Here is a 22,897-nt window from a genome sequence, read left to right as displayed (position 1 = left end):
TCCCCCTCCCCGTATCCTCAAGTCCATTCTCTAGTAGGTCTGTGTCTTGCGCCTAGGTTCTTCATGACTTTTTTTTTTTTTTTTTAGATTCCATATATATGTGTTAGCGTACGGTATTTGTCTTTCTCCTTCTGACTTACTTCACTCTGTATGACAGACTCTAGGTCCATCCACCTCACTACAGATAACTCAATTTTGTTTCTTTTTATGGCTGAGTAATATTCCATTGTATATATGTGCCGCATCTTCTTTATCCATTCATCCGATGATGGGCACATAGGTTGTTTCCATATCTGGGCTATTGTAAATAGAGCTGCAATGAACATTTTGGTACATGATTCTTTTTGAATTATGGTTTTTTCAGGGCATATGCCCAGTAGTTGGATTGCTTGGTCATATGGTAGTTCTATTTTTAGTTTTTTAAGGAACCTCCATACTGTTCTCCATAGTGGCTGTATCAATTTACATTCCCACCAACAGTGCAAGAGTGTTCCCTTTTCTCCACACCCTCTCCAGCATTTATTGTTTCTAGATTTTTTGATGATGGCCATTCTGATGGGTGTGAGATGATATCTCATTGTAGTTTTGATTTGCATTTCTCTAATGATTAATGATGTTGAGCATTCTTTCATGTGTTTCTTGGCAATCTGTATATTTTCTTTGGAGAAATGTCTATTTAGGTCTTCTGCCCATTTTTGGACTGGGTTGTTTGTTTTTTTTGTTATTGAGCTGCATGAGCTTGTAAATTTTGGAGATTAATCCTTTGTCAGTTGCTGCATTTGCAAATATTTTCTCCCATTCTGAGGGTTGTCTTTTCGTCTTGTTTATGGTTTCCCTTGCTGTGCAAAAGCTTTGAAGTTTCATTAGGCCCCATTTGTTTATTTTTATTTCCATTTCTCTAGGAGGTGGGTCAAAAAGGATCTTGCTGTGAATTATGTCACAGAGTGTTCTGCCTATGTTTTCCTCTAAGAGTTTGATACTGTCTGCCTTTACATTTAGGTGTATAATCCATTTTGAGTTTGTTTCTGTGTGTGGTGTTAGGGACTGTTCTAATTTCATACTTTTACATGTACCTCTCCAGTTTTCCCAGCACCACTTACTGAAGAGGCTGTCCTTTCTCCACTGTATATTCTTGCCTCGTTTATCAAAGATAAGGTGACCATATGTGTGTGGGTTTATCTCTGGGCTTTCTATCCTGTTCCATTGATCTATATTTCTGTTTTTCTGCCAGTACTAAACTGTCTTGATTACTGTAGCTTTGTAGTATAGTCTGAAGTCAGGGAGCCTGATTCCTCCAGCTCTGTTTTTCATTCTCAAGATTGCTTTGGCTATTTGGGGTCTTTTGTGTTTCCATACAAATTGTGAAATTTTTTGTTCTAGTTCTGAGAAAAATACCAGTGGTAGTTTGATAGGGATTGCATTGAATCTGTAGATTGCTTTGGGTAGTAGAGTCATTTTCACAATGTTGATTCTTCCAATCCAAGAACATGGTATATCTCTCCACCTGTTTGTATCATCTTCAATTTCTTTCATCAGTGTCTTATAATTTTCTGCATACAGGTCTTTTGTCCCTTAGGTAGGTTTATTCCTAGATATTTTATTCTTTTCGTTGCAATGGTAAATGGGAGTGTTTTCTTAATTTCACTTTCAGATTTCTCATCATTAGTGTATGGGAATGCAAGAGATTTCTGTGCATTAATTTTGTATCCTGCAACTTTACCAAATTCATTGATTAGCTCTAGTAGCATCTTTATGATTCTCTAGGTATAGTATCATGTCATCTGCAAACAGTGACAGCTTTACTTCTTCTTTTCTGATTTGGATTCCTTTTATTTCTTTTTTTTCTCTGATTGCTGTGGCTAAAACTTCCAAAACTATGTTGAATAATACTGGTGAGAGTGGACAACCTTGTCTTGTTCCTGATCTTAGTGGAAATGGTTTGTTTTTCACCATTGAGGACGATGTTGGCTGTGGGTTTGTCATATATGGCCTTTATTATGTTGAGGAAAGTTCCTTCTATGCCTACTTTCTGCAGGGTTTTTATCATAAATGGGTGTTGAAGTTTGTTGAAATCTTTCTCAGCATCTATTGAGATGATCATATGGTTTTTCTCCTTCAATTTGTTAATATGGTGTATCACGTTGACTGATTTGTGTATATTGAAGAATCCTTGCATTACTGGAACAAACCCCACTTGATCATGGTGTATGATCATTTTAATGTGCTGTTGGATTCTGTTTGCTAGTATTTTGTTGAGGATTTTTGCATCTATGTTCATCAGGGATATTGGCCTGTAGTTTTCTTTCTTTGTGACATCCTTGTCTGGTTTTGGTCTCAAGGTGATGGTGGCCTCGTAGAAGGAACTTGGGAGTGTTCCTCCCTCTGCTATATTTTGGAAGAGTTTGAGAAGGATAGGTGTTAGCTCTTCTCTAAATATTTGATAGAATTCACCTGTGAAGCCATCTGGTCCTGGGCTTTTGTTTGTTGGAAGATTTTTAATCACAGTTTCAATTTCAGTGCCTGTGATTGGTCTGTTCATATTTTCTATTTCTTCCTGGTTCAGTCTCAGCAGGTTGTGCATTTCTAAGAATTTGTCCATTTCTTCCAGGTTGTCCATTTTATTGGCATAGTGTTGCTTGTAGTAATCTCTCATGATCCTTTGTATTTCTGCAGTCAGTTGTTACTTCTCCTTTTTCATTTCTAATTCTATTGATTTGAGTCTTCTCCCTTTTTTTCTTGATGAGTCTGGCTAATGCTTTATCAATTTTGTTTTTCTTCTCAAAAACTCAGCTTTTAGTTTTATTGATCTTTGCTATCGTTTCCTTTTCTTTTTCATTTATTTCTGATCTGATCTTTATGATTTCTTTCCTTCTGTTAACTTTGGGGTTTTTTTGTTCTTTCTCTAATTGCTTTAGGTGCAAGGTTAGGTTGTTTATTTGAGATGTTTCCTGTTTCTTAAGGTAGGATTCTATTGCAATAAACTTCCCTGTTAGCACTGCTTTTGCTGTGTCTCATAGGTTTGGGGTCGTCGTGTCTCCATTGTCATTCGTTTCTAGGTAGTTTTTGATTTCCCCTTTGATTTCTTCAGTGATCACTTGGTTATTAAGTAGTGTATTGTTTAGCCTCCATGTGTTTGTATTTTTTACAGATCTTTTACTGTAATTGATATCTAGTGTCATAGCGCTGTGGTCAGAAAAGATACTTGATATGATTTCAATTTTCTTAAATTTACCAAGGCTTGATTTGTGCCCTAAGATATGATCTATCCTGGAGAATGTTCCATGAGCACTTGAGAAAAATGTGTATTCTGTTGTTTTTGGGTGGAATGTCCTATAAATATCAATTAAGTCCATCTTGTGTTTTCTTTTTTTTTTGCTGTACGCAGGCCTCTCACTGTGGTGGCCTCTCCTGTTGTGGAGCACAGGCTCCAGACGCGCAGGCTCAGCGGCCATGGCTCACAGACCCAGCCGCTCCGCGGCATGTGGGATCTTCCTGGACCGGGGCATGAACCCATGTCCCCTGCATCAGCAGGCGGCCTCCCAAGCACTGTGCCACCAGGGAAGCCCCCCATCTTGTTTAATATATCATTTAAAGCTTGTGTTTCCTTATTTATTTGCATTTTGGATGATCTGTCCATTGGTGAAAGTGGGGTGTTAAAGTCCCCTACTATGAATGTGTTACTGTCGATTTCCCCTTTTATGGCTGTTAGTATTTGCCTTATGTATTGAGGTGCTCCTACGTTGGGTGCATAAATATTTCCAATTGTAATATCTTCTTGTTGGATCGATCCCTTGATCATTATGTAGTGTCCTTCTTTGTCTCCTGTAACAGTCTTTAAAGTCTATTTTGTCTGATATGAGAATTACTACTCCAGCTTTCTGTTGATTTCCATTTGCATGGAATATCTTTTTCCATCCCCTCACTTTCAGTCTGTATGTGTCCCTAGGTCTGAAGTGGGTGTCTTGTAGACAGCATATATACATGGGTCTTGTTTTTGTATCCATTCAGCCAGTCTGTCTTTTGGTGGGAGCACTTAATCCATTTACATTTAAAGTAATTAACCATATGTATGTTCCTATTCCCATTTTCTTAAATGTTTTGGGTTTGTCATTGTAGGTGTTTTCCTTCTCTTGTGTTTCTTGCCTAGAGAAGTTCCTTTAGCATTTGTTGTAAAGCTGGTTTGGTGGTGCTGAACTCTCTCAGCTTTTGCTTGTCTGTAAAGGTTTTAATTTCTCCATCAAATCTGAATGAGATCCTTGCTGGGTAATCTTGGTTGTAGGTTTTTCTCCTTCATCACTTTAAATATGTCCTGCCAGTCCCTTCTGGCTTGCAGAGTTTCTGCTGAAAGATCAGCTGTTAACCTTATGGGGATTCCCTTGTGTGTTATTTGTTGTTTTTCCCTTGCTGATTTTAATATGTTTTCTTTGTTTTTAATTTTTGACAGTTTGATTAATATGTGTCTTGGCATCTTTATCCTTGGATTTATCCTGTATGGGACTCTCTGTGCTTCCAGGACTTGATTAACTATTTCCTTTCCCATATTAGGGAAGTTTTCAACTATAATCTGTTCAAATGTTTTCTCAGTCCCTTTCTTTTTCTCTTCTTCTTCTGGGACCCGTATAATTCAAATGTTGGTGCATTTAATGTTGTCCCAGAGGTCTCTGAGACTGTCCGCAGTTGTTTTCATTCTTTTTTCTTTATTCTGCTCTGCAGTAGTTATTTCCACTATTTTATCTTCCAGGTCACTTATCCATTCTTCTGCCTCAGTTATTCTGCTATTGATCCCATCTAGAGTACTTTTAATTTCATTTATTGCATTGTTCATCGTTGCTTGTTTCATCTTTATTTCTTCTAGGTCCTTGTTAACTGATTCTTGCGTTTTGTCCATTCTATTTCCAAGATTTCGGATCATCCTTACTATCATTATTCTGAATTCTTTTTCAGGTACACTGCCTATTTCCTGTTCGTTAGGTCTGGTGCATTTTTATGTTGCTCCTTCATCTGCAGTGTGTTTTTCTGTCTTCTCATTTTGCTTATCTTACTGTGTTTGGGGTCTCCTTTTCACTGGCTGTAGGTTCATAGTTCCCGTTGTTTTTGGTGTCTGTCCCCAGTGGCTATGGTTGGTTCAGTGGGTTGTGTAGGCTTCCTGGTGGAGGGGACTAGTGCCTGTGTTCTGGTGGATGAGGCTGGATCTTGTCTTTCTGGTGGGCAGGTCCACGTCTGGTGGTGTGTTCTTGGGTGTCTGTGGCCTTATTGTGATTTCAGGCAGCCTCTCTGCTAATGGATGGGCCTGTGTTCCTGTTTTGCTAGTCGTTTGGCATAGGGTGTCCAGCACTGTAGCTTGCTGGTCACTGAGTGAAGCTGGGTGTTGGTGTTGAGATGGAGATCTCTGGGAGATTTTCCCCGTTTGGTATTATGTGGAGCTGGAAGGTCTCTTGTGGACCAGTGTCCTGAAGCTGGCTGTCCCACCCTGATGCCTGGCTGGAGCACCAAGAGCCTTTCATCCACACAGCTCAGAATAAAAGGGAGAAAAAAGGAAGGAAGGAAGGAAGGAAGGAAGGAAGGAGGGAACGAAGGAAGGAGGGAAGGAAGGAAGGAAGGGAGGCAGAGAGGGACGGGATAAAAGAAAGTAAGAAAAAATAAAATAAAGTTTTTAAAATAAAAGAAAAAATAATTATTAATAAAAAAATTTTTAAAGTAAAAAACAAAAAAATACAGACAGACAGGACCCTAGGACAAATGGTGAAAGCAAAGCTATACAGACAAAGTCTACACAGAAGCATACACATACACACTCACAAAAAGGGGAAAAAATAATATATCTTGCTCCCAAAGTCCACCTCCTCAATTTGGGATGATTCGTTGTCTATTCAGGTATTCCACAGATGCAGGGTACATCAAGTTGACTGTGGAGCTTTAATCCGCTGCTTCTGAGGCTGCTGGGAGAAATTTCCCTTTCTCTTCTTTGTTCGCACAGCTCCCGGGGCTCAGCTTTGGATTTGGACCTGCCTCTGCATGTAGGTCACCTGAGGGCGTCTGTTCTTTGCTCAGACAGGATGGGGTTAAAGGAGCAGCTGAATTGGCGGCTCTGGCTCACTCAGGACAGGGGGGGAGGGAGGGGTATGGATGCAGGGTGAGCCTGTGGCGGCAGAGGCCGGCGTGACGTTGCACCAGCCTGATGCACCCCGTGCGTTCTCCAGGGGAAGTTTTCCCTGGATCACGGGACTCTGGCAGTGGCAGGCTGCACAGGCTCCCGGGAGGGGAGGTGTGGATAGTGACCTGTGCTTGCACACAGGCTTTTTGGTGGCTGCAGCAGCAGCCTTAGCGTCTCATGCCGGTCTCTGGGGTCCAAGCTGATAGCCGCGGCTTGCGCCCGTCTCTGGAGCTCCTTTAAGCAGCGCTCTTAATCCCCTCTCCTCACGCACCAGGAAACAAAGAGGGAACAAAAAGTCTCTTGCCTCTTTGGCAGGTCCAGACTCTTTCCTGGACTCCCTCCTGGCTAGCCATGGCGCACTAGCCCCCTTCAGCCTGTGTTCAGGCTGCCAACCCCAGTCCTCTCCCTGCGATCCGACTGAAGCCCAAGCCACAGCTCCCAGCCCCTGCCCGCCCCGGCGCGTGAGCAGACAAGCCTCTTGGGCTGGTGAGTGCCGGTCAGCACCGATCCTCTGTGTGGGAATCTCTCCGCTTTGCCCTCCACACCCCTGTTGCTGTGCTGTCCTCCGCGGCTCCGAAGCTTCCCCCCTCCGCCACCCGCAATCTCCCCCATGAAGGGGCTTCCTAGTTTGTGGAAACCTTTCCTCCTTCACAGCTCCCTCCCACTGGTGCAGGTCCCATCCCTATTCTTTTGTTTCTGTTTTGTCTTTTTTCTTTTGCCCTACCCAGGTATGTGGCGAGTCTCTTGCCTTTTGGGAGGTCTGAGGTCTTCTGCCAGCATTCAGTGGGTGTTCTATAGGAGCAGTTCCACGTGTAGATGTATTTCTGATGAATTTGTGGGGAGGAAGGTGATCTCCACGTCTTACTCCTCCGCCATCTTCCTCCCTTCCTCCATTGTGAATCTTAATGAACCAATTATAAACTGTCCGATCAACTTTTTTCTCTTGTCTTTTGCAAATCACCTTCTCATCTAAAACTTCTTTTTGGTCTTTCATTAGATAAAATGTTACTTTTGACAGGATGTTTTCTGTGATAAATCTACCTGTAAATTTTGCTATATACTTGAGTTGGTCTTGCTTTACAAATACGTAGAATATGCAGATGTCCTTTTCACATTTTAATCTTCATAGCTTTTGAGGTAAGAGTTACAAAAGAAGTTCAGAGAACTCAAGTAATTTGCCCAACGTCCAACATGTAATAAATATTAGAACTGGAACTTGAATTCTGGTCTTCTGATTCTGAACCCTGTGAAGGTTACTGACCCCAGCCTGAAATAACTGGTACTTCCAGTATGGACTGACTCAAATTTTATGAAGAATAATTTTTTTTTTTTTTTTTTTTTGCGGTACGCGGGCCTCTCACCGTTGTGGCCTCTCCCGTTGCGGAGCACAGGCTCCGGACGCGCAGGCCCAGCGGCCATGGCTCACGGGCCCAGCCACTACGTGGCATGTGGGATCTTCCCGGAACGGGGCACGAACCCGTGTCCCCTGCATCGGCAGGCAGACTCTCAACCACTGCGCCACCAGGGAAGCCCAAGAATAATTTTTTTTTATATTCAAATAAGGTCTCTAAAAAAAGATAAGTTATAGCCATACATATAAGAATTTATCTTCAACCTATCTATTAGTGCTTAGCAGAAAAGTAGCCCCTTTTTTACCTAGTCCATTGTAATATTTTAATAAAATATATATAATAGACATTCCTTTAAAAGACAAAAACCCAATAAATAATATGGCAAACCTTGTCTACACAGTAGGAAATAGACTTGCATTTTATGGACCTCTATATGCTCTTGTTTGTCAGTTTGTTAAAACAGGAAAAATGGCTGGTATCTCTTCTAATGAACAGCATAATTCAACCATGTATAAACCTTTCCCCCGCTGCAGGCACAAATTCATTCTTGTTTTGGGAATATGTAGGTTTTAAATCTGAAGTGATCCTGCAAGTTACAGATACACAACATTTAAAACAATGTTGAAATTCTAAGTCTTTAACTTTAGTTGGCATAGACAATTTTGAATCTTCAGCTAAACTGGAAGCCATTAGTCTCCAGATTTCCTGTTATATTTGCTATAAAGCATCTCAAGAGATGGATTCCAGAATAGGTCACAGCACTGTGAAAAAAAAAAGAAAAAAAGCAAAATCATTTTCTTCCTTACTTCAGAGGTAGTAACAGATCTGAATTCATCTAACTCAAAATCTGTTTACAGCCGGGTGCGGTGGCATGCGCCTGTAGTTCCAGCTACTCGGGAGGCTGAGGCAGGAGGATTGCCTGAGCCCAGGAGTTCTGGGCTGTAGTGCGCTATGCCGATCTGGTGTCCGCACTAAGTTTGGCATCAATATGGTGACCTCCTGGGAGCGGGGGACCACCAGGTTGCCTAAGGAGGAATGAACCGGCCCAGGTCGGAAACGGGGCAGGTCAAAACTCCCATGCTGATCAGTAGTGGGATCGTGCCTGTGAATAGCCACTGCACTCCAGCCTGGGCAACATAGTGAGACCCCGTCTCTTAAAAAAAAAAAAAAAAAAAATCTGTTTACAAACTCTTGTGAGTTCCATGTATGAAACAGAATGTCTTAATCTGTCCTACTTTTCCTCTCTTCCCCCAGCCTCTTGAAGTATTCTAAATCTGGAGATCCACATTATCGGATCTATGTCTTTCATGATTCTAAAAATTTCACATCTACTGTTTTGCCTTTTATTTTCCAGACTAAAAGTGTTTTTCTGTTTGTTTTGTTTTGTTCTTTATTGCAGTATAATTGACACATAACACTATATTAGTTTCAGGGGTACAACCATTCGATATTTGTATATATTGCAAAATGATCACCACAGTAAGTCTAGTTACATCCGTCACCATTTATAGTTAAAAAATATTTTCTTTTCTTGTGATGAGGACTTTTAAGATCTTCTCTCTTAGCAATTTTCAAATATGCAATATAGTATTACTGTAGTCACCATACTGTACATTACATCATCCCCATGGCTTATTTTAGAACTAGAAGTTTGTACTTTCTGACCTTCACCCATTTCTCTTACCCCCAACCTACACCTCTGGCAACCACCAATCTCTCCTCTGCATCTATGAGCTTGTTTTGTTGTTGTTTTAAATTCCACATTTAAGTGAGATCACACAGTATTTGTCTTTCTCTGACTCATTTCACTTAGCATAACGCTCTCCCATCCATGTTGTCGCAAACGGCAAGGTTTCCTTCTTTTTTTGTGAATGAATAGTATTCCAGTTGTGTATACACAATGACCCTTGAATAACATGGGTTTGAATTCCATTTATCCATTTATATGTGGATTTTTTCTATGGTAAATACTACAGCATTACACCTGGTTGGCTGAATACAGGGATTTGGAGAAAATGTGGATATAGTGGGTCGACTATAAGTTATACTTGGATTTTCGACTGGGCCAAGGGTCAGAGCCCCTAACCCCTAACACTATTCAAGGGTCAACTGTATAATACCACATTTTCTTTATCCATTCATTCACCGAGGGGCACTTAGGTTGTTTCCATATCTTGGTTATTGAAAATAATGCTGTAACAAACATGGGAGTGCATATATCTTTTCAAATTAATGTTTTCATTTTCTTCAGATATATATCCAGGAGTGTAGTTCCTGGATCACATGGTAGTTCTATTTTCAGTTTTTTGAGGGATCTTAATACTGTTTTCCTTAGTGGTTGCACCAATTTACATTCCCACCAATAGCGCACAAGGATTCCCTTTTCTCCACATCCTTGCCAATACTTGTTATTTCTTGTCTTTTTGATAATAGCCATTCTAACAGGTGTGAGGTGATATCTCACTGTGGTTTTGATTTGCATTTCCATAATGACTAGTGATATTGAGGATCTTTTCATATACCTGTTAGCCATCTGTATGTCCCCTTTGGAAATATGTCTATTCAGATCCTCTGCCCATTTTTTAATCCGATTTATTTTTTGCTATTGAGTTGTATGAGTTCTTTATATATTTTGGATATTAACCCCTTATCATATATATGACTTGCAAATATTTTCTCCCATTCAGTAGGCTGACTTTTCATTTTGTTGATAATTTCCTTTGCTGTGCAGAAGCTTTTAGTTTAATGTAGTCCTATTTACTTATCTTTGCTTTTGTTGCCTTTGCTTTTGGAGTCAGATCCAAAAACTGATCACCTACACTGATGTCAAGGAACTTAGGGCCTGTTTTCTTCTAGGAGTTTTATGGTTTCAGGTCTTAACATATTCTTCTGCATGTGGCTGTCCAATTTTCCCAGCACCATTTATTGAAGAGACTGTCCTTTCCCCATTGTATATTCTTGGCTCCTTTGTAAATTAACTGCTCATATATGCATGGGTTTATTTCTGGGCTCTCTGTTATGTTCCACTGACCTATGTGTCTGTTTTTATGCCAATACCGTACTGTTTCATTACTATAGCTTTGTAACACAGTTTGAAATCAGGAAGTGTGATGCCTCCAGCTTTGTTCTTTCTTAAGATTGCTTTGGCTATTTGGGGTCTTCTGTGGTTCCACACAGCTTTTAGGACTGTTAGTTCTATTTCTGTGAAAAATGCCATTGTAATATCTTCTGTTTTGCTTTTTATTTCCCAGACTAAAATTCTGATTTCTTTAATTTGTTCTTTTTGTATCACAGATTCAATTACCATGATAATGTAGACCTTTTCTCATGATTTTTTAAAAAAAATCATCACCATTATTGTGTCTATTATTCGATCTATCTTACTGTATCCATCCATATCCTTTCATCCATTTATCAGCATGGAAATGACACATGGTTTCTTGGGATACGTGGACTCTTATGGAGACACTATGACGTTTATGGATACATGTATGGTGTATACCTGTATATAACACAGGTAAAATATTTTCTGCTGTATTGCTAATTCTCTTTTTGATAAAGTACAGCATTTTAGACTTTTTGACCAAAGCTGCCTACTTGAGAACAGTCCATAATGATTCTCAGTTATAACTGAAGTTACACATGTACAGTTTACAAGAGCGATACAAGTTGGATAGTCCACACACTAACTATGGCACCGTGAACTGATTTGCAACATTTCTGTCAACTCATATGATTTTCTTTGTCCTTAAGACTCAGTTCTCATTTGCTTGAAAACCACGGAAACAATTATATTGTGCCTACTTATATATTTCTTCCATACCATTTATAAAAACAGACTGATCCCAGAATCAATCTTTAGGGGTCTTTCACCAATTTTATTTCTCTACTCAGCTGGGGCAGAGTTCAGACATGAAGGTTAGCACTTAACTTTTGCCAGCAGGCTTAAAGGCCAAACCCTGTTGGACTACATGTCTACCCACACTTCCACCTTTCTCCTACCAAGATCATACAGGAAGATAAGGAAATAAAACCTGACTTACTTTATAATAATTATTCTGTGAGTAGGCCAAATCCTCTTTTGGAGGGATGTACTGGGACTTGGTCAAGCAAATAAAAGCAAGCAGTATAAATAACTCTATTTTCTGAATTGGGTTTTGAGAGCTACAGAGTACAACCTGACAACTTCCTGTATGTTGTCACTGTGGTATGGTGAACGTTGAAGTTCTTGAAAGCCAGCAGCCTCCTGCATGTGTCTCAATCCTTAAGACCTTGAGTGCTGTGTGGCTTCTGCTTAGTCACTTAGTGATACAGTGGCAGTTATTCCAAGGTCATGCAGCAGAAAATGCTGGCACATCTAAAGAAGGGTACACCTCTAAAAAGTACTGAGAATCTGATGGTTTGGGTTGTTGGCCTAACCCTGCTATTCACTGACTGACCTTTGGGAAGGAAAGAAACTAACATTTATTATGTGGCTAATGTGTGTATATCAGTCACAATGCATTTTATTTAATCCTTCTGTCATTTTTTTTACTCAGAAAATGAAATAAGTTGCTTTTTTAAAAGCCACTGCCAAGAAGTAGAGGAACCATGCAAAACCATGGCTGTCTGACCCTGAGGTCCATGCTTTTTTTTTTTTTCATGCTCTTTCTATTTCAGCAAATACCTCTCTGTAACTCACTTCACTTCTCCGACTTGTAATCGTATCTGTGAAACAGGGATGCTTACTTTGTGGATCAATTAAGTGTTTTGAATGATCTAGTGACATAACCTCCCCCAAGACCATCTGTTTTCAGATAGCTCTAGCTGTTCTTAATGTCAAGCCACAATCTAGCTCAATTGATCTGGTAGCATACAGCTTATAGCAGCGTGAGACTACTGTTTGATGATTCCCTTGTTTTGAACACTATAATTCTACTAATGTAGCTCAAGAAAACATTGTCAGTTTTTCCCCAGTCCCATTATACTATTTAACTCAGCTTACAGTCAACTAAAACATTTTTTTTCAATAAATGCTGCTGTTAGGCCATAATTTGCCCATCTTATGTTTGTTTTGCCTTTTTAGAGGAAGTCTCACTTCCTTCTTATTAAATGTTTAAAAGAAACAGATATATTTCTATGCCAATGCTCAGGGCTCTAAGAAGAATTAGGATTTCATTCCTGCCCCTAGGAGTTTCCACTGTATATATGGGACACAGACAAATGAACAGGATAAATACTTGAATGTAAGACAAGGGGGAAAAACATTTTGTAGGAAAGAATGAAGATGGATTTAGACTGGCCTGTTCATAATTACAAACAATTTAATTGTGATCTGGATTTGTAGGAAGTAGAATGACTGTTTAGAGGACAGTTTCATATACAACTAAGTGTTACTTGGTTTCATTATTTTCTCATAGAAACTATCATAGTGTCAAAGAAGTTAGAGTCAGAAAATCACAGGGAAGTGGCACTGCATTTCTGCTAGTATATAGGTTACTTACTGTACCCAAACTGTACACTGAAAAGACAAACTCATGTTTCGTTGCTAAACCACACCTAATATCTCAAAAATTGCTGCTCAGGAAATAACCATCCTGTCTGCTACTGATGCTTAATTCTAACTTATACGAAGCATTTCTTCTTTGCACATCGTCCTTTAAAAGGAAAATTCTTATCCTTCACAGCCTGAATGAGCTTTCTACCATAAAGATGAGTTGTTTTTCTTTAGAATTGAGAAAGAGATGGTAGTATCTTTACTATGGCTGTTGTTTATGTGATTTAAAAAGTAAAAAGTTTTCACTTCTACTGTGGTCTAGGGTTGAAATAGGCTGAGGTAGAAAGATCATGAAGATACTACAGCGAAGATTCAGCAAGAATCTGCAGAAAAAAGAAAGAATAGAGGGAAGAAAAAAATAAAAGTGTTGATGGGTTGTACCAATAAATTATGGCTAAGTGCATAGTCTTCCAAACTCCTCTAATTTTAAGTGATACCTCAGATACACTGATTTAATACTAAAGGTTGTTAGTACATAAAGTTATATGTTAGTACATAAAGACAATTCAACTCTTACCTTACAGGAAACAACTGAGGAAAACATCCTTGTGTTTTAGTGTCAACAAATTTCTGGATCTGAAGGACTTGTTTTAAAAGATGTCCCTTGGAAGATTTGTCAATTTTTGTCAATACCATCTGTAGGAAAACAAATATTTAAGCATTAGAAATAAAGTACAGGTGACCCTTGAACAACATGGGCTTGAATTGCAAAGGTCCACTTATATGCAGATTTTTTCAATAGTAAATACTACAATATTACACGATCTGTGGTTGATTAAATCCACAGATGTGGAACTGCCAATATGGAGGAACCCCCAATAGGGAGGGGTGACTGTAAGTTACACTTGGATTTGTGACTGCAAGGAGGGTTGGCGCCCCTAACTCCCACACTGTTCAAGGGTCAACTGTTATTTCTTACTCTACAGTTTTATACATTTTAGTTACAAATTTCAGTAACGACTAGGTGACCTATGCAAGTTTCTTAATCTCTCTGTACTTGTTTCCTCATCTATAAAATAAAAGCAATACCTCCTAAAGGAGTTGCTGAGAAGATTAAATGAGTTAATGTATGCAATATATAAAGCATACACTATATATGTTTGCTGTTTCCTATGCTTTAACTACATAGGGCCATAATATCTTTGATTCAAGACCAGTGAAAAGCACCCTGGAGCCATGTTTGCAATTGCCATATGCCAAATGTTTCATACGATCACTATATATCTTACGGTCTAAGATACAGAAGTGAATATTATTAGGTTGATCCATATAAAACTGCCAACTTATAATCATTTTTGAACTACATAATTGTTCTGCCTTATATGTAAAATTTAAAGGAAAAATTAGAAATCAGTCTAGTTGTAGGTTGTAGCCACTAGAGTTATATTCCAAGCTATATCGATATATAGTTATATTCCAAGTAAGCCTAGATTCTACTAGGTTCAACAGTAAATACTTTGAATAATTTACTTACTCAATGACAATTATCAATACATACTAGAGGAAGGTCAATGCATGGATGATTACAAAATCAATTAAAAAGTAAAAGCTTGAGGGCTTCCCTGGTAGCGCAGTGGTTGAGAGTCCGCCTGCCGATGCAGGGGACATGGGTTTGTGCCCCGGTCTGGGAAGATCCCACATGCCGCGGAGCGGCTAGGCCCGTGAGCCATGGCCACTGAGCCTGTGTGTCCAGAGCCTGTGCTCTGCAACGGGAGAGGCCACAAGAGTGAGAGGCCCACGTACCGCAAAAAAAAAAAAAAAAAAAGTAAAAGCTTGATGTATCTGTCAGAGGTTTTCCTAGGGAATTTCTATAAAATTAAATTTCCTGACTAATCATTTATGCTTTTCAGTTATAAAAAAATTAATGATTGTAAATCAACTATACTTCAATTAAAAAAATATTAATGGCAGAAGGAGTGAGAAGCAGAAAGTGAAAGTCTTTTTTCATAAAGGCAATTATTTAAAAGGAGACATAATTTCTCTATGACAACATCTTTTCCAAAGAAGAAAGGTTAATATTTCCTTAAAGTTAAAATGGAGAAAAATATATGATTCCACAAAATGGTATCTATGATATCAAATTAGGAGTACTATCACTGTCACTTAATATAACCAGTTGCACAATATTTGGGCTTCTTCTTTTTTTTTTTTTTTTTTTTTTTACTACGTAGACTATGTTTATCAATCCTTTGGCTCCTCATAACCATAAATTATCTCTAATGTTTCACAGGGCTTTTGCAAACCCCAAGAATTCCATAACCCCAAGAATACAGAAAAGTTTCTGACTGGTAACATGGTTTGATTTGCATTAAACTCCAAAACCACTACATTTTAGTGGTTTTCTGACATTTTTTTGAAACCAAATTATAGTCAGTGGGCTCTTTTCCTTAGAGAGGAACTTTAAGACTGCCATTTTATCTGGAAAACCTACAAAGCAAAATAAATGTGGATACCAACCTACCAATCTGTATTCTATTCTAGGGTAAACAACAGTAAGAGCTGTAAGATATTCTCATAAGAAATTTTGTTTTCCTTAAGAATATAAACATCCTACTTATGTGTGCTGGAGCTTACTATATTCTTGTGATGTTCTTAAATTCCAGATTAGTTTAGCAAATTTTTCAGTTGCAGCTTTGTTTACATTCTGATAAGTACTATCTGCCAACCTGCTGATAAGGAGCTACAAATGAGTCTTAGCAAATATTTATATTGTCATTTAAAAAAAACCCAAAAAACAAAGAAATGCACTTAGGAACACTAAATGAACAGTTTAGAAAACTTTTACTTTGACTATAATTTTGAAAACTTAAAAGCTAGGAGAAGGAAAAGGGACTAAAAGTACCATAGAACTTATTTTAATATTAATGGCTGATAATTGAAAAGATTGTTTAAAAGGTACTCCTTTATCTTTTGAGGAGGCAAGACCTACTCTTTCATTAAAAAGATGTACACATGTGCACATGCACACACACACATAGACACACAGGGAACTTGTATTTCTAATTGCAACTATGATTCAAAAGAAATACTTACCACATAAGGTAATGCAAATTCTTCACACATTTCTATGGCAATGTTGTCTGTTTTTTGAATTCCAACAACACTATCCACTAACAAAAATGTTCTCATCAAACTATAAGAATGCAGAAAAGAAGATTAACGGCAATATAAAATATACTCATTCATTTCTTCCCCCCAACCTTCACTATACTAAGAAATTTTACTTTGAATAATTATCAATTCAAAATTTAAAAATTTCTTTAAGCAAAAGGAATTCTCAATTCACTATGAAGTCCATCCTACAGTCCAACAGGTCTCAGTGTTTACGTTCAGTAACTAAATTAATATTAATTTATTTCAATAGCATATATTGAACATAAGATAATCTGCCTAGAACTGGATACAAAGAGGAATGAGCCCCTTCCTCTAAGAGCTTGAACTCTAGTGGGAGAAAGAAACAGGAACCCAATTAACTATAAGTTACCATAAAAATGTCTAAATTTTCAAATATTACTTTAAGACTAACAGATAACAGAAACCAAACGTTATATTTTTCATTTTCTTTTGCAAGTATTTTATCTTAGTTTCTATGTAAAGCTACAACAAGCAAGATACTTGTAAACACTTTTTTATTCTTCAAAAAGTTAACATTAATTTTTCTATATATTGTGCAATGCTTGAAACATAGACCTGCTACTTGACTACCTATGGAGATAAAAAAAGGTAGTATTTACAGAGGCTATGATGTCAGAAGTATTTTAAGGATAATCAGAATTTACTGAAGTTTATTTAAATCTGGTAAATACCACATTAACCAACATTTTTCATTTTTAAAAACAGCCAGCTTAGAGTTTGGTATAAAAATAAAGTCTGCTGAATTACTATTGATAGTCTCAATTTAGGAAAACAATTGAAATTAAGTTTAAGCTAACTTACAGGAAAAAACTAAGCAGGCAGTATATACCTTGCTCCTAAATACTGTATTGTAGAATATTAAGGGAATAAAGTGGACTTTCTAAAAAAGTCATTTGATAAAACTGAAGTGTTCATCATGTGTAGAATGTCCTAGTCATGAGAACTTTGGGGGGGTTCAACATAACAATTATAAGAAAAATGTTTTTCTTACTTCTTTCGTTCTTTTAGATAGGTTTCTACCATGTCAACAAAATCTTCAGGTGCTCTATAGCCATAACCTGGCATGTCCACCAATGTAAAATATTTTCCAACTTTGAAAAAATTCATTTTCTTTGTGTGGCCCTGATAAAGTAAATGGAAAAATAAAAGCTTTCTTAAAATATGTCCTTTATATATTTCATGACTCAAAATATTTTCTGTTCAATTAACAATTACTTATTAAAAGCATAAAAGTATTCTGTATATAACCCTATGCTGATGATGATACAGGAAAAGAAGACAGAAGACGAGTGGCTGGAGATGAGCTTAGATGATACTACTACTTCCCTCCAATTCATTTTTTAAAGAGAATCTATATGATTTAAGAACTTTAGATTCCATATTAGAAATAACGTAGGCAAAATATTTTCGAGTCTTTCCTACTTCATTAGCTCCCTCTCTGTGAAAAAGTTATACTGTTCTAAATAGTACGACTGCATTAGTCAATATTCTCTGATGAACAATATAACTCCACTTTAAAGAAGAATGAATTATGGCACAGATAGGTTAAATTAAATGCTTACTATCAGGCATACAAGTTTGCATAACACCTAGATGCAAAGCCTGATAGTTTATTATGCCTAGACTATAACTTTCCTAAAATCAAGATGTTTTGCATGTTTTATTAGGTGGGTTTAGTGCTTTCATTAAGCATTTTTTAAAAAGCATGTACAACTGTAAAATGTGCAACTAAAACTGATGTAAAGATGATAAAAAGTGGTTTATTCATGTGGTTTCGTGTCCACGGACATTATTAATCAGAAAAGGAAAGATTAACACAAATAACTTTAAAAGTCAATTGTTTAGAACTTAGAAGAATTATTTTCAGAGGAAAGATTTTATAAATGATGCTTAGGTTCCCAGGCAGCTTAAGTGTCTACCTATAGGAAAATAATTTTAGAATTACAGATTAGGAATGTCAAGAATACATTTCTTCCATTGTCCTCTCCCAGCAGAAAGGGAACAACCCTACCTAGAAGTGAGAGTTTAGCTGGGGTATTTGGTGAGGCACGGCAGGAAGGAGTAAAGCTAGGAGGGTTAACAAATGACTACAATTGTCAGGGATGGTATCAGGGAATCAACCATAGGAAAAACTGCGGAGCAAGAGAAGACCAGTGAAGCCTCAGGGAAGGGTTCCAGTGCAAGGCAACAGGGGCAGTGAGCACTGGGTTGGTGTGAACATTTTGCTAAGGATAGATAATAAGGTGAGGAAAACTGAGGTGAGTTTTGAGAAGAGGATATCTTAAATATTGGTAGAGTCTGCATTATTGAGAAGGAAGCAGAGGAAGTGAGAAAATGACAGAAAGCTACTACAGCAGGCTGGCTGGGATATTAGGCACATAATTTGGCCCTGGGTAAACTGGGAATTGCCTGATGGGTGTATATATTTGAGTTAGCAAAGTATAAAAGATTACAGGAGGAAAAAATAATACACTTTAAAGCTGTTTTTTTAAAATCAAAGTAGAAGCAGATTATCATTCTCAAAGAAGCAAATATAGAATGACACTAGAACAGCTCTTTGGAAAAGACTGGACCAAGGAAGATTTCCCAAGATACTGGCAACACTACTAAAATAACTCCGGATACACTTCCTTTTCTTCAGAGAAATACACAGGCATTAATGAAATGTCTTACATTAGTACTTGTGTGAAAGAAATCACTTTTCTAGGAACTTAGCAATGATGGTTTCTTCTACCCCCTCAACATTTATTATTCATTTTAGTCAATTCAGAGATAGTTAGATATATTTTAAATTTTAACATACCGGGTTTTTGGAGACTCTAACTTCAACCTCTGGGGCAAGTGAAAATAAAGCCTTTATTAGAGAGGATTTTCCAACATTGCTTCTGCCTATAAAACACACCTTATACAAGCAAAAAGAAGATAATTGAGTACTAGTTTATATATATATATTACTATATAATGTATTAGCTGCAAAAATCTGTGAATACTAGTCAGTCTTGCCTAACCATAAAAAGTGGCTTATAGTTAGTCAAACCTCAAATTCTAATAGACAGCTACTATCTACTAAATGATTTCAATGTGGCAGGTACTGTTTTAAAAGCACTTAACATATTTTCTTATTTACTTTTTACAATATCTCCATGAGACTGAGAATATTCGTATCCTCATTTTACAGGTGATAAAACTAGAGGTAGAGAGAGGTTAAATAACTGGCCCAAAATTATACAGCCAGAAAGTGAAGAAACTGGAATCTGAACTCAGGGCATCTATATCCAGAACCTGTGCTTTTAATTACACTATGCCACTCAAGAATATCTGCAACATTTATTAAGAATTCCATATTTATAAGGCTTTTTTTTTTTTTGCGGTACGCGGGCCTCTCACTGTTGTGGCCTCTCCCGTTGCGGAGCAGAGGCTCCGGACGCGCAGGCTTAGCGGCCATGGCTCACGGGCCCAGCCGCTCCGCGGCATATGGGATCTTCCCGGACTGGGGCACGAACCCGCGTCCCCTGCATCGGCAGGCGGACTCTCAACCACTGCGCCACCAGGGAAGACCCTACAAAGCTTTTCTGAAGTTACAAACTAGACGCGTTTCAACAGAACTGGCTCTGTGTTTGGAACTCCATTTCCCCACAAACTCTCAAAGTACACCATAGCACCATTATAATTACTCCTTTCTCTTGACCTTTCTTGTTCCAATTAAGCTTTTCTCCTTTAGTCTGAATGTAGAAAGCAACAAAATATTTCTAATATTAACCATTAATACACATGGCTCGTCTTTTTAATACAGTATTGAAGAGGGTACATTTCCAATCAGTGCTTCTAAATGAGGGCGGTACCGCCCCCTGGGGTGTTTTAGAAATTTGTAAGGGCATTTTTGGTTATCAATAGGATTGGGTGGCATTTAGTGGGCAGGGGCCAGCAATGCTACACATTTTGCAAAACTGGGGTCAGTCCTTCAGAATGAATTGACTTGGATCCTGCAAAAATTTCAAATGCTCTCCCAGATTAAATCCAATGATAATATACAGATAATAAAACTGAATTAAAAAGCCAATTACACAAAAAGTCCAGTAATTTAGAAAATTGAAAATCGATGCTATCTCAAAATCATTAAGTGATTTATGTACTCTTAAATTACTACAGCAGTTCTAAATATATTAGCAGAAAAGTTTCAGTGCAGTGGTACCGTTATCACAAGTATGTAAGGAGGTCAGAGCCTTCATTTACCAGACAGAACAAAATAGTAAACTGCAGGACATGAATAAAATGCACACTCACTGAATTTCACTTAAGTTGTTTTTTAAAATGTTATACATTATTGCCATCTATATATAAATTTTTTTTTGCCACGATAGGAAATTTAGATTGGGTGAAAATTACGTACTGATAAGAATCACTTCATTTGTGAAACTCCTATACTTTTCATATTCTTCACTTTGTCTAATTTGTTTTGGCAGGTATTCTCTACTGCAATTAATTAGAAAAAAAGATAAATGGTTAAGTTTTTAAACGCCTTTTAAAGTCTTTTATATTCACTATCAAAATAATTAAAACTATATCTGCTTACTTTGTTATAATAATGATATGCGTCCACAGAAAGCTAGTAAATCTCTCCGGTCTGCTGACAAGAAAGAGATGACAGCAAAATTCCAGCCCAAGTCCTCAACACCCGCATCCGGCTGCCGTTCTCACCTCCGGGCGGCGGAGGTCCGGGGCGTGGTCGAGACGCACGGCGGAGCTGAGGTACTCGATGCGGTTCCGCGAGGAAGCCGTGAAGACGCTCTCCGCCCTCGCGATGTCATCCAGGCTTGGGTTGAAGATCTTCAGGTGAAGGTCGGGCCTCGAGCCCGGGACGAAATGCCGCTCGAGTTCTTGCAGTGGGAACACGAGCTTCGTCAGTTGCTTGCTTGGCAGCCGTAGAACCTCCGCGAAGGCCTGGGACGTGCAGTAAGCTCGTCTTCCGCTCCCCAGCTCTGCCCCCATCGCAAACAGCCAGCCCACGTCAAACCACAGCCGTCGTGCTGCCATTTTCCTCTCCTAGAACCCCCGCCTCGGGCCTTCGTTCCGAAGGTCTGAACTGCGCGTGCGTGACCCCGCTCCCGTTACGCCTGCTGGGAATTGTAGTCTCCGCTGGCCTCGCTGGTTCCCGCTTAAGCTTTTCGCGTACAGAGAGCCGGAGGCAGGTGTTATTACTTCGCAGGGGGAAAAAAGTTCGCCGGGTGCCTTTCACACTCTAGCCCTGACACCTGTGCCTTTGACTTGTATGTCGCTGTGGGGAGGCTGTTTAACGATTTTCAGAGGTGAAGAGACATATCTGGCTGTGTGAGCCTTGAGGCTCAAATGGAGAAGAAAACCTGTGCAGCTCTGGTGGGTTTCAGGCCAGTTTGCTCTTCACAGTTTCTGGTTGTCTCACGGACGTTAACGTTGTACAAATCACTAGGAAAAACACTTTCTCAACAATGAAAAGGGCTGGTGAGAAATGTAGTTGAAAAAGCGCCTGTTCATATTTCATTCAGCCTTCTCTATAGTTGCAGGAAATGTCATTAAATTTTAGAGATTTCTTACAGAATAAAATAAAAGAAAACAGTTTGCACAAGTGTTCGAGTTGTTTCATTGAAGTTATGTAATGACATCTTATTTCAAAAGTTTCTTTTCAAAGCAATTCAAACCGATCACTGCTGGAATGGGAGATACAGGGATCATGACAAAATGAATATCTGTAAGATATTCCTGCTTAAAAGACGATGGGTCTTCTAAAACGTTAGCAGCAAACAGCATACCAATGTTAACGCACGGTCTTTTGAGCGATTCCCCAGGTTGTTCAGTGACTGATAAGGGCAATTCTTGAATTAATGTTACAGAAAAGTTAATGAACAGGACCAACGACTTGGAGAGTAGCCTGACCTACTGCCGGCCGGCTAATTTTTTGTTGATCTTTGCATTGGGCTTTGAGGCTTTCCTCCTTCCCCTAGTCTCTCTCCTCCAAAGAAAACACTTCATTGTAAACATCCAGACATTCTGGATACATATATTACCATGTATGTATTTTAACTCAAAATACTGTTCTAAAGCCTTTAAAATTTTTTAAACAATATATTTGGAAGTCTTTTTATATCAATACGTACCGACCTACATGATTTAAAAAAACAAACAAACAAACCCTAAACTACCATAAAAACACAAAGTCCTCATTCACTCCAAGCACTAGTTAGATATGAGAGGGTGGCCTCTTCTCTTGTTATCATTGTTCACATGTGGTTTTCACATTGTCAGAGTAACATTTCCTACATGATTGTTTTTAATGGAGGCATATTATTCCGTTTATATCTCCAGTGTCTTATTGAGCACTAATTAGGTTTTGTTATTACAACAATGCTACAGTGAGCACTCATGAATAGATATCTTTGCACACTTGTGGAAGTAGGATAAATTCCTAGAAGAGGACTTGATAGGTGCATAAGGTGTGTGCACTTTTTTTGTTTTTAAAGAAGATGTTGGGGGTAGGAGTTTATTAATTAATTTATTTATTTTTGCTGTGTTGGGTCTTCGTTTCTGTGCGAGGGCTTTCTCTAGTTGTGGCAAGCGGGGGCCACTATTCATCGCGGTGCACGGGCCTCTCACTATCGCGGCCTCTCTTGTTGCGGAGCACAGGCTCCAGACGTGCAGGCTCAGTAGTTGTGGCTCACAGGCCTAGTTGCTCCGCGGCATGTGGGA

The 22,897-nt window shown here is 38.5% G+C and overlaps 1 protein-coding gene and 1 non-coding gene across 4 annotated transcripts in view; one reads left to right on the top strand and one right to left on the bottom strand.

Annotated features, from left to right (window-relative positions):
- Positions 1 to 21,262, bottom strand: part of GTPBP8 (GTP binding protein 8) — a 59,140-nt gene extending 37,878 nt beyond the window's left edge. Inside the window, exons 1-6 of one of the 3 annotated variants that reach the window (XM_022550968.3) lie at positions 20,876 to 21,256; positions 18,981 to 19,079; positions 17,169 to 17,299; positions 16,076 to 16,175; positions 13,560 to 13,678; positions 7,752 to 8,267 (exon numbers count right to left, since the gene is read on the bottom strand). In XM_022550968.3, coding sequence (XP_022406676.1) covers positions 8,177 to 8,267; positions 13,560 to 13,678; positions 16,076 to 16,175; positions 17,169 to 17,299; positions 18,981 to 19,079; positions 20,876 to 21,211 — 876 coding nt within the window. In that variant the 5' untranslated portion in view covers positions 21,212 to 21,256 and the 3' untranslated portion in view covers positions 7,752 to 8,176. The other 2 variants (XM_022550888.3, XR_016392995.1) reach the window with 2 other exon arrangements.
- LOC149749317 (signal recognition particle RNA) lies at positions 8,363 to 8,662 on the top strand. Its single transcript, XR_016393155.1, has one exon.
- Positions 21,263 to 22,897: the final 1,635 nt, after the last annotated feature.

The sequence above is a fragment of the Delphinapterus leucas genome, chromosome 4 (assembly GCF_059928025.1).
Source record: "Delphinapterus leucas isolate spDelLeu-1000000601 "Yukka" chromosome 4, BTC_Dleu_Yukka2, whole genome shotgun sequence".
NCBI lineage: Eukaryota > Metazoa > Chordata > Mammalia > Artiodactyla > Monodontidae > Delphinapterus > Delphinapterus leucas.
The sequence above is the reverse complement of the archived record's forward strand: the minus strand, read 5'-3'. Positions and strand labels throughout refer to the sequence as shown.